General features: G+C 29.3%; 1 protein-coding gene across 3 annotated transcripts in view; it reads left to right on the top strand.

Moving 5' to 3' along the window:
• Positions 1 to 7,047, top strand: part of LOC134707705 (prostaglandin G/H synthase 2-like) — a 30,049-nt gene extending 23,002 nt beyond the window's left edge. For all 3 annotated transcript variants that reach the window (XM_063567701.1, XM_063567703.1, XM_063567702.1), the window contains exons 6-11: positions 1,233 to 1,555; positions 2,426 to 2,509; positions 3,061 to 3,307; positions 4,029 to 4,315; positions 5,612 to 5,756; positions 6,618 to 7,047. In XM_063567701.1, the coding sequence (XP_063423771.1) occupies positions 1,233 to 1,555; positions 2,426 to 2,509; positions 3,061 to 3,307; positions 4,029 to 4,315; positions 5,612 to 5,756; positions 6,618 to 6,973 (1,442 nt within the window). In that variant the 3' untranslated portion in view covers positions 6,974 to 7,047. The remainder of the gene's footprint in view (positions 1 to 1,232; positions 1,556 to 2,425; positions 2,510 to 3,060; positions 3,308 to 4,028; positions 4,316 to 5,611; positions 5,757 to 6,617) is intronic.
• Positions 7,048 to 12,397: the final 5,350 nt, after the last annotated feature.

Here is a 12,397-nt window from a genome sequence, read left to right as displayed (position 1 = left end):
GTCCATCTATGTCCAAAAATCTTGAAGGTGCTCGTTGATTGTACCATCAAGACCTAAAATCCAAGGTCAATATGGACAATAAGAACATATGACCTACCTACAGAACTTTAAATAAAAAAAATGTACATTTTACATGTATAATTTTTCTTTGAAATTGGGGTCTGGTATTTTAAAAAAAAAATTAAATCTATTAGATTATCAATATTTCTCAGAAAGGCGATTTTATATTTTGTATTTTAAAGCGTTGTATCATGTTATTGTATTTTGTATGAATGGCCTGGCATTTGAATGGCAGCTTTAAAATATACAACACATGTTTTTAAAAAAAATATCTTTAAAGATAATAAAATGCTTACAGGTATGTGTGTACCTCAATATATTTATTATCTTTTGTAATCGAACAAATTTTGCATAAGATGAGAAATACAAATGTATAATGCTGAATTTACATTACAAGTATGCTTTAATTACATTGTGCATTATTTAGTTTTGAAATAAATTGTTAACATATACTAATAATTATTAAAAAATTCACTTCCACATGTCTTATTATTCCAATCCTAGATGAATAAATCTAAAATCGATACACAAATTTGCCAAATGTATGAATAAATGTCGGACAGATTTGTGACAACATACCGGTTATGAATTATACTTTTAACAGCTACAGTAGTACAACTGGTTGTGCCTTTTCGGCAAAAATGTGATTCGGCGGCGCACAGTAGTCCTATGCCAAAAATTGCTAAGATCATTCATTTAATATCTAAATTATTTATACTAGTGATGAAGTTAAAATATTTTGATTGCTACCAGAACTTTGTATTATAAATGTTGATAATGGTTAGAACTATCTTCAGTTGAGTTACTTGAATTGCTTTAACTGGATTGTAAACAAAGCCACAACACATCTTTATTGCTGCATTCTCTAAAATGTTAACTAAAATACAACACATCTTCATTTCTTGTAAGCAATGACATAACAATCAGACATGAATTTTATGGTAAGAATTTTGTAAAAATAGTCACAGTATATTTAGCTTTTCAAAGTTTCTCTGTATTTCACAAAAGTTGTCAAATCTTTCACAAAAAGACAGTTGACATAATGATTAAAAGCAAAACATGGTGATTATTTATACTTATAAACAAAAATATATTTGTAAAATATGAAGAAAATAAAATGAAATTTCATTAAATATTGATCATTGTTATACATTTTGTAATTATTTTTTTAGTGAGATCTGACATGATTGACAGTCCCCCCACCTATGAAAATGAACATCCATACATCACCCTTGATGCCAATTACAATGTTTCCTTTTACACAAGAACCTTGCCACCTGTCCCTGTGGAGTGCCCGACCCCCATGGGTGTGGCAGGAAAGAAAGTACTTCCAGATGTTGATGTTCTAGTCAATAAATTATTCATACGAGAGAAATTCAAGCCAGAACCAATAGGAACTAGTGCTTTGTTTAGCTTCTTTGCTCAACATTTTACACATCAGTTTTTTAAAACGGACATCAAGCGTGGACCACAGTACCAGTGGGGAGGTCATGGGGTAATTATAGTTAATATTTATTATAAGGCTGGTACAGAATCGAATATTACAAAGACAAAACTACATATTAAATAAATCATTTTTTTCCAAAATGAGATAAAAAAAGAAAATATTTTACACTGAAAGATACTGTTGATAAGTGTGTTAAAATGTGATCTTTATAATGTTGTCATGTTGTTGCTGTTATTGGACAGAGTTTAGTTCTAAATATTCAAAAATCGGGCCATGTTCTTTAAGTTTTGAAATTTTACTGTTTCAAGTGAAAATATATTGTAACATATTTGTTGCAGTGAATGAATCTATAATATTTAACTACTCTTTAATGAAAATTTACAATTGGTATCAAATATTCAAAGCTTAGCAAAAGATTAAACTTAATTAAAAGATTTGAAATTTTTTAAGATGTAACACACATTTCAAATTTGCTCTTTCGTTTAGCTCTTCATTGTCTATGAAAATTTATGTCCCTCCTAAGGGAAACTAGTGGTACGAATAGATCTCTAATAAAAGGTTCAAATATTGAATTTGTAAATAGACTATTAGAACTATTTATGTTTAATGACATAGGAATGACGGCAGGTTTTCGGTCAAATAATGTTGAAAATTTAGTGCTGTTGGCATATTTTCATCTATTAATTTCCAATAAGCATTAAAAAGTAATTAAAAAATATATTAGGAAATAAATTCATTTTTAGTTTCTTTAGTAACAGAAAAGCCCTCCAGAGGAAAAAAACATCTCATTTTAAATTACTATTATAAGGATATTATTTATGTGTTAAAATGTACTGTAAGAAGAGGTTGGTACCTTGTTGTTCTTTAAGGTTTACAAGAAACATATGTTCAGATTCAATATAACATTGTATTTAATAGGTTGATATGACACATGTATATGGAAAAAACAAGCATGATGAAAATCTACTTAGATCTTTTAAAGATGGCAAATTAAAAGCTCAAGTAAGTTATATATATATCATTGTTAACACGTAATAGAATGATTTTTATAATAAATGCAGTTCTGTTTTGTTTTTGGAATTTATCATGTGTTAGTTAATAAGTTTACTCATTCTATAGTTCAGTTGAAATGACAATGTCAGTGGATTAAAAAAATATTACAGTTATCTCCCATTGATTGGTTGAATTATAATGAAAAGGAAAACTTGTATAAAATAATAAATCTGAAATGAGATAAGATTCAAAAAAAATTATCAGCCTTATTCAACTTTTGTTTGTGGTTATATAAGTATCGAAATTTTAGAAATTAACACTTTACTTAAGCCAAAATAACTTTAAAAACCCCACAAAATGAAATAATAAATGATAACAATACTTCAGAATCCTGAATTCACAAAAATAAAAAATAAAAACATATTTTGTTTAGTGGTTTTCAGTTATATTCTGTCTCATTTACATGCATTCTATTTATTAGATAAAACGGGTGAATATTATAACTTAAAAAAAATATATACAAAACATATTTAAAGTTTAAATAAAAATCTTATGTTTAGACTGTAAATGGTGAAGAATGGCCACCATTAAGCAAAGATGCCCAGGTAGAAATGCAGTACATTATGCCCGTATCAGAGGATAGCAAGTATGCCCTTGGTCACTCATTTTTTGGAAACCTCCCTGGACTATTTATGTATGCCTCCATTTGGATGAGGGAACATAATCGTGTTTGTGATGTTATGAAAAAGGAACATCCAGAATGGGATGATGAAAGACTCTATCAAACAGGAAAATTAATATTATTAGGTTAGTTTATAACTATAGAACCACTTATTCCGGCTTGGTCATGTTAAACATATATATATATATAGAAGTACATATTTCAAACAAGATAATTCATGCTATGTATAGCTGTTACTTTCAAAATATGAAAAATATTTTGGTATGAAATGAAAGCTTGGATGCTGTCGAACTCTTGTTAAATGTGTGTTTTGTATTATAAAAAAAATTCAATGAAATTAGAAAAAGAAAGGCACATTTTGCTTTCTAGTCAAAGACTTACTAACAATCACTACTCAACAAGAGTGAAATTGGAAAAAGCATTACCAAGTGTATTAAGTGGGTCTCATTGGGGTCTAAGTGTGATGCGGGATTGCTGATTTTTTGTAAGCGTGACACGTGAAAGTCAAATAATTGTGTCATGAAAACGGGAAATTAGGTCTAGCGGGACACGGGAAATGACAAAAATATGAGAATTGCTTACGTACATAGTGTAAGTGGGATACAGGAATCTGACAAAACAGTAAGTGGGATCAGGGATCAGAACCTCCCAATGAGACCCCCTATTAAAACATCAAAATTTGTCACAAAAAAAAAAGCATGCCAATTTAGAAAAAAAATGACTGAAAAAGGTAAAAAAAGTAAACCACAAAATAAAACTATATGGTTAGTGCTTACAATTCTTGTTACTGAAGTTATTTAATGCTGAAACTGTTGCTGATACAAATTTTACAATATTTGTTTTCAGGGGAGACAATCAAGATTGTGATTGAAGATTATGTACAGCATTTGAGTAACTACAACTTTAAACTTCTGTTTGATCCTTCATTGTTATTTGGTGAACCATTTCAGTACCAGAACCGTATCGCTTTGGAATTTAATCACTTATATCATTGGCATCCATTAATGCCTGATGATTTTACTATTGGAGGAGTAAATTATACTATGAAGGATTTTTTGGTGAATCCAAAGCTTGTTATAAAACATGGAATGGCCACTTTTGTAGATTCGTTATCAAAACAGAATGCTGGGGCAGTAAGTAAATTCAGATTTTTTTTATTTCTTATATTGTGGATTCATTGATTTTTATGGGTTCAAATTTTTTTTGTTTGAGAGAAAAATGCATGTTCGGGGATATTTAATTTCATGCTTTAGGCAAAGTCTGCATAATTCCATAACAAAATTTGGAATTCGTTGAATATATAAATTTGTGGTTCCCCTGTACCCACAGATCCATGAAAAATTGGTATCCCACAAGTAATAGTGAATCCACAGTAAAGTGTCAGCATTCAGTGTTGCTGTTTGCAGATAAGATATTTGGAGCTTAACATGTTCAAATACAACTTCTTGTAGTTATGGCTCAATCCATGTGTTTTCACTATTACAGCTCTGGATTTTTTTGTGTTATTTAAATTTGCTGTTACAAAGTATTAGAAATTATTATAAATTAAGGAATGTATCTCCCTCATGCAAAGCTCTGATTCCTTTCACGAATTGGACTTATACTTTTTGGACCTTTTGGATTATAGCTCTTCATCTTTTATATAAGCTTTGGATTTCAAATATTTTGGCCACAAACATCACTGAAGAGACATATTTTGTCGAAATGCCCATCTGGTGCAACAAAATTGGTACCGTTGATTTTATTAGATGAATTTGCAATAAAAAACTGTTTTTTCTGTAGACTCAAGCTACTTTAGTTTAGAATCTATTTTTCTTGTGATAGTTATTCTGAAAGATAGGTGAAAGAAACTGAAAGAAATATTCAAACTCAAGGAGGAAATAAACTGACAAATTTATGGCCAAAAAAAAAATAAAATGATGAAAGATAAAAACAATGCACAAAACTAATATATATACATAAAATTTATTAGCCACTGGACATTGAGCAAGCAACAACTGATCATTATTGTGATTTTCACATCCTGACCATGTAGTGTCGTTTGACACCTTGAATAGTAATAGGTTCTGCTAGAGATTAGTTTTCTTTGGCAAGCTTGAGAAAATGTGTTTAAAAATATAAAAGAAAGAAACATGGCCACCAATTGCTAGTCTAATATAACTTTGTGTGACAATATGATGAAAAATAATTTTAATTTGTTTTATTTTCAAACTTATATTCTTTATGATTTTTCTGAAACTTCTGAAAAAACTAAATTGTGTACTAAGTGGAGGTATATGTAATTTCCAGATCAGATTTATACTGCAACACTCCAGAGAGACAAACAGACTAATTATCACTGATACAAAATATTGGTTTTAATTTATGCATTTAAAAAATATTTCTTCGAGATGTTGCTTTTAATATTGCTCATCTTCTTTTCATTTCAGTTCACAGTCAGGAATCATGGGAAATACACAGTTAATGTTGTGAAGGAATTAATCAAACATGGCCGTACATTACGTCTGCAGCCATTAAATAATTATAGAAAACGTTTTAATTTAAAACCTTTTAAATCATTTGAAGAATTAACAGGTCAGTTGATAAATTTACTATTTCTTGTGCCAATAATTACTATAAACCCTTAACTTTCAAACACTTGAAAACATTTTTTTTTCTCCCAAATATATAAGTTAAATGTTAACGAACAAGGCTATGGTCAACATAGTGACTATACAGCTTTCATTAGTATCAGCACCATATATATCATGTATAGGTTAAGGAATATTTATGCCATGTCAATCATAAAGATCATATAACAAGTCATTATGCAGTTTGAGCTCATAAAGTTATTAAGCTATAAATGTTTGTCTTGATTTAAAATTTGATCTTTTCTTGAACATCTGTAATCATTGGCATGAATACCTACTAAACTTAAATTCACATGAGAATTTCAATAATGCAAAAAAAAGTAACCACATAATCATTGCACACTAACTGCAAACTTGCATAAATCTTATTTTGCAGTTCAGTTCAGTTCAGTTTCTTGTATATTCCTCAATTAAATGTGGAGCACTACCCAAAGGGTATAGTTTGAGCAACTATTTACACCTTAAAACATAGGGAAACAATTAATTATATTATATACAGATGACTGAATTTGGTTATAATGATCACTAAATAATAGATATCATAATTAATTCATAGGATTGTCATCATAAAGTTTTAAAAAAATATATAATAATTTATATGTGCTAGGGTGTAGGAAAATGTTAAAAAACAACAACTGCATATACATGTATTTACAAGAATTAAAATGGTCAAAAGTTTAAAATTACTTATAATCATAGCTGAGAGTGCTATACATATATCAGGAATATATATATATATATAAATACTTGACATATTTCTTAAACATTTTTCTTCAGATGATAAATGTATGATATCTTATTTTAGGTAATAAATGGTTAGCAAAAGAATTAGAAAACTTTTATGGAGATATCGAGGCTGTAGAGTTTTATGTTGGTTTAATAACTGAAAAACGCCGTCCAAAAGCTGTGTTTGGTGAAGCAATAGTTGAAATGGGTGGACCATATTCAGTTAAGGGACTAATGGCTAACCCCATCTGTAGTCCTAAATATTGGAAACCTTCCACTTTTGGAGGGAGTGTAGGATTTGAAATAGTTAATACAGCAACTATAGAGAAACTTTTTTGTCAAAATATAAAAGAAGACTGTCCTGTGGTATCATTTAAAGTTCCTGGTTTTGTAGAGGAACCAGAAAAACCAGAGGACCAACACAGAGAATTATAATGCTCAATTCTTTGTTAATTTATAATTGTTTCGACTGGAAGTAGATGAATGAGTTAATGTGTTTTGTTTTGAGATTTATTACTGAATTCCAAATAACATAAACAATAACATATCAGAATTTTGTTGCTCAGATGTTTGTGTATATTATGAAATCATTCATTTTATTATCTAGGGATCTTTCTTTTTTCTAAAAATTATAAAAGTTGCTAGTCTTTTACTTCAGGTTCATGTTACATACTTGGCCTTGACTTTCAAAACAAATGTATACCTGTATATATATATCTGTATTTTAAAGAAATTTCTAAATTTACTAACAAACTATAACCATTTATGAATATCTATACCTATACAATTTATGCAAATTAATAGAATATTACAATTACTTTTGTATTTAGAAAAATAAAAAGCAAACCACAAACTCTATTTGTAACAAGGGCCTCTGTGGTTGAGTGGTCTAAGTAGTTACTACTGTAATCACTAGCCAGTCAACACTGAGGTTGTGAGTTCAAACCCAGTTGGTACGGGTGCACAGGACTCCAATCTTAATTGACTAGGATTGTCAGTTTTCTTATCAAAGGTGGGTGGGTTTCTTGGAGTTCTCCGGCTCCCTCCGCCAATAAAAACTGGCCTCCATGAAATAACCTAAATGTGGTGCTTAAAAATCAAATCTATTTGAAACAAGGCCTCTTTCTATTTGCACTTATATGATTTGAATCATTTATTTTGCCAAGGGTTGGTTATTTTTAGGTTTAAAATTTAAGACTGTCAAAAACATCAATTCATAAATATTGGAGAAAATAAAAAATAAAAAATAAGCGAGAAATATATATATTTTTTAAAATATATACAGCTCATTTGAGATTTTTGTATACTTTTTCTTAAGGGTCAGGGTAGATAACTTTGACCCTTTTTATTTTTCAATCCATGATGATCCTTTTGGTATTTTGAGGGAAAACATAAAAAGTTTCAAATTGCATAATAATTTGTTGAATAAGGTCATGATCCCTGTTTAGGGAAAATGATGTCTGCCATTCTGTCATTTTGAAATCCATCAGTTTTCCACACTTTTTTTTAGTACCAGTAGAAAATCAGCTTAATTTCGCCCCATATGTGTTGTGTTTTTTTGTGTTTGTATTTGTTTGTGTTATTAGTGTATTTTTTTATGCATCAGTGTAAAATTTTAAGCCAAGAATAGACCTAACCTGCCTCTTGAACTTGATTACCTACTTTTCACTGCATTGAGGGCCTGTTTGATTTGGCAGCAGACTGGGGCATTTTTGTCATCATGGCAAATATGTTTTTTCTATGAACATTAATTTTGTTTACTATCAAAAAAAATTCCTCATATATTTTATTTGAATACATTTTATAACAAACCACATGTTCATAATATAAATCTTATTCAAACACATTTGATTTTTAACCCAATTACTGTTAATTCATAAATTATTGTGTGCATTTATTATTGGGATTTAATAAAAAATTAAATTTTGAAGATTAATAATGATTGTGATTTAATGCAAATCTATGTACAGCTAATTGTGTGTTGGATATAGAAATGCAAGTTCTTGTTTTCTCCATACTCAACAAGTCACATCATTTTCATTAGTAAAAGCCTTGCAATAATTTTTGATTTGATAGTATTAGATGTAAACTTATAGTTTTTTCTACATTGATTCCTCAGTATACTTAAGGTGGTACCTAACACTACAGGGAGATAACTCTGTAAAATCAGCTAAACGTTTTAATTACATTGTGTTGTTAAGGAAACATTAAGCTTCTCAATGATCAAAATAAGTGTTTGTCAAACTGTGATACATGTTTAACCAGTGTAATTTTTCTGATAAAACTGTTGGTTAAAATTTTTTGAAATTTTTATATTTTTGTCAAAGGGTCAAAGTAAATACTTTGTCAAAATATTAAGAAAATTAAACGAGTCAAATTAATTTTAGTAAAAGTGTTGGGTACCACCTTAAATGTTATTTAATGTACTATCTTGCCTGCCTCAAAATACCCTGCATTAAAATCATTTTTTGTAGCATCACACTGTCTTTGCTCACTGATAAAGAAGGGCATTTTATAATTTATCTAATATTGTCATATGTACATTGAAGGCAAATAAATGATCGTATATTGATATGAAGTGTCTGTTTATAAATGATTAAAAAAAAAAGTAGAAAAAAAATAAAACTTTAATGATAAAATTCTGTTTCTCTTTTAAAAAAGAATTGCGAGGTTCAAAATCTCAAAGCTTCCAAAACTTTGGGGTAAATAATAATTGTGAAAAATAGTATTTGATCAATTTTCAATCAGCTTGACTCAAATGTGTATTAACATGTATGAACATGTACTGAGTATGTTGTTTAATGTAAACTTTTTATTTTCACTGTGTTCAGGCAGAATTGTATTTTGATGGATACATGTTTTTAATTTATTTATCAGAATATGAGCATCTGTTTTAGGTTGTTTTTCACCTTATAAATACATTCCTCAAAACATTATTATGATGTTCATATTTTCATTTCTGTATGTTCAGGGTAATTGAAGACGATAATAAATGAAATTTTACATGTAATAATTTTTTTTTTAATTTAGAAAAGATTTTTACTGGTATATTCATATAAATGCATTGAAATTGTGACTTAAAATGGCCCAATTAACTAACTGACAACTATTTTGACTTTGAGCATAAATCTGTAGGCACTTTTCATTTTTGTTTGAATACTTTTACTAACAAGCTGGCTTGATTTTTTACTAGGGTATTAGATCTGATATTTGAATTTCTTGACAATATTGTTTGATAATTGCTAAAGCTGGCATCTGTAGATAACAGGTATATAGCCTAAAAAAAACATAAAGCTCATCGTTTGCTTGTAATAAATCATTTAATTGTTGATGAAATTTTGAATCACTGCGAGTCAAACCAAGTCAAAGCATCTCTGCAAAACTTGTTTTTGTTTATAATGGCTCCCCCCCCCCCCCCCCCCCCCCCCGAAATGTATCCTTATACAACTTCTTGGCAGATGACATTATTTTTACTGCTGAAAGTTATATAAATAGCTTGTTAATCTGTGGTATGAATATTTCTTTTATAATAAGTACACTGTACCAGAAAGATCTACTATTTCTTGAAAATCATTTTTTAATTCAATATTAGATATCAACACAGACATTTTGAAGATTAAATGTGTATCAAAAAGATCTGTTTGTTGAAAACCATTTTTTGTTTTAAGATTCATTATCAAAATAGAAGTTTCATGAAAAATTGATTGTATGGGAGTGAAAAGTAAAAAATAACCCAAGTTGTGTGTTTCCTAGATTCTGAATTCCTGTGAATCTCCTCTTTAAAGGAACTTAGGGAGCTACCATTTGATTTTTATAGGGGGGCTAGGATGAACAATTTTGTCCTGCATTTTTTTTTAGCTGTAATCACTGTCCTGCCTTTTTTATTTTTCACTCTGTTCTGTCCTGCCTATTTTTTTTTTAGTTTATCCTGACTTTTTTTTTACCTAAATTGTTGTCCTGACTTAGTGTCTCATCCTGACTTTTTTTTTACTCAAAACTCCTGTCCTGCCTATTTTTTCAAATTTCATCCCCCCCCCATAAAAATCAAATGGTAGCTCCCTTAATGTGTATTGACCTACATACGCCCTTCATAGACAGGTTCTATAGTATGTATATCCAGCATAATGGTATAAAACATGTGACCTCAATTTCTGCTGATCTTATGATTTGTGATTTAATGATAAATGTAGTTTATGAACAAGTATAAATTTGTCTTTTTATGAATATAATGGTGTGTTATTAATATATGCATTTATAGTTATATTTTTTGAATTTTTACAACATGAATTGTTCAATATGTATTTGATTATACCTACGCACAAAATTAAAACTTTAAGACATGTATACATATTGTTTAGTTTTTTATTAATCTTGATGCATTTTATAATGACAAGTTACAGATCAAGTTCTGAGTTTTGTGCAGAGTTACGGTCCTTTGATTTAGACAATTCACTAAAATTTTCTACATTTTTTTTTTTCATCCTTGAAGATATTGATTTGCTAATTGGTGTATGGTTTCATCATGACATGTTACAGTTCAAGATAGAATTTGTTCCAGTCTGATGATTTTGTGTAGAGTTATGGTCCTTGGACCAAGGACGTATAAAGAACATATATATCCTTGCTTGGACTTAAAAAATTCACTCAAATAATCAGTTTTCAACTCCTTTTTTCGTCATGCTTAAAGAATTTGACTTGATATTTGTTGTATAGTTCACACCATGAAAAGTTATAGATCAAGTTAGTTTTTTGTTCCAATATATATAATTTTTAACTGGTAGGGGACTATGTATTGCCATGCAATTCACAGAATGCTTTTTTATAATGGTATATGGTAAAATAAAAGAAGAACGTGTCCATTGGGCACAGATGCATCACTTCTAAAAATAAGGCAAATTCAGCAATATTTCCATTTTAAAGGATCATAACTCAAGAATGTTGAGACCGACACTATCCAAACTCAAACTTGATCTGTTAGGTGGTTATATTTATTGATTTTGAAGTTTCATATCACTTGGTTGAGGCTAAGTGAATGTTTAAAAGGAATCTGTGAATTCTGCAAATTCTCCATTTAGAAAGATTCATAACTTGAGAAAGGTGAAAGTAATGTCACTCAGATTCGAACTTGATTGTAATAATCATAGTGTAGAAGTTTCATAACATTTGACTGAGACAAACTAAGAGAAGAGTATGGCAAATTTAGCAAGTTTTAGAGTAAGCATACTTTAAAATTGAGAATGGAAATGGGGAATGTGTCAAAGAGACTGGAAAAATCCTATGGTGAAACACAGTTATAGCCTGACCAACCTCCTTTTTCGTCATGTAGTGAAAAGGTTTAAACCTTGAGATGAAGTGTATTTCTTTTCAACTATAAATATTTTGGATCATCTTATGTTGTAAGAAGCATATTTCCATTGATGTGATCATTGAATTGCCTCATTTTGTATGCTCTGGTGTTTATGTTGTGTTTTTGGTTATGTCATCACAAATTAAATGACATGTCAATAATGCTTTGATTCTTGGTACAAAAAAGAAATGTTTTATGAATTTTCATATAAAATGGAAATCAAGAGTAGCCTCCCTTACACCACTGACTGAACTTTTATTACTCAATATTAACTAAGAAAGAAATGGGTTGTCTCCCTTTCAAAACAGTTTGAGTGTTGATTCTTTTAATTTGTGAGCTTATTTTTTTTATTAGATAGAAGTGAAACTAAAACTTAAGGTTACCAAGTAAAGTTTTGCCATATTACATATTATAACTGTCATATAAACTAGTTTTGTGTCAATACTTTGACTGACATTAAAAAAAGAGTTAATAAGAAATGCTACTGAATGGCTGAGGATAAAATATTCATA

Source organism: Mytilus trossulus, chromosome 2 (assembly GCF_036588685.1).
Source record: "Mytilus trossulus isolate FHL-02 chromosome 2, PNRI_Mtr1.1.1.hap1, whole genome shotgun sequence".
NCBI classification, from domain to species: domain Eukaryota; kingdom Metazoa; phylum Mollusca; class Bivalvia; order Mytilida; family Mytilidae; genus Mytilus; species Mytilus trossulus.
The sequence above is the reverse complement of the archived record's forward strand: the minus strand, read 5'-3'. Positions and strand labels throughout refer to the sequence as shown.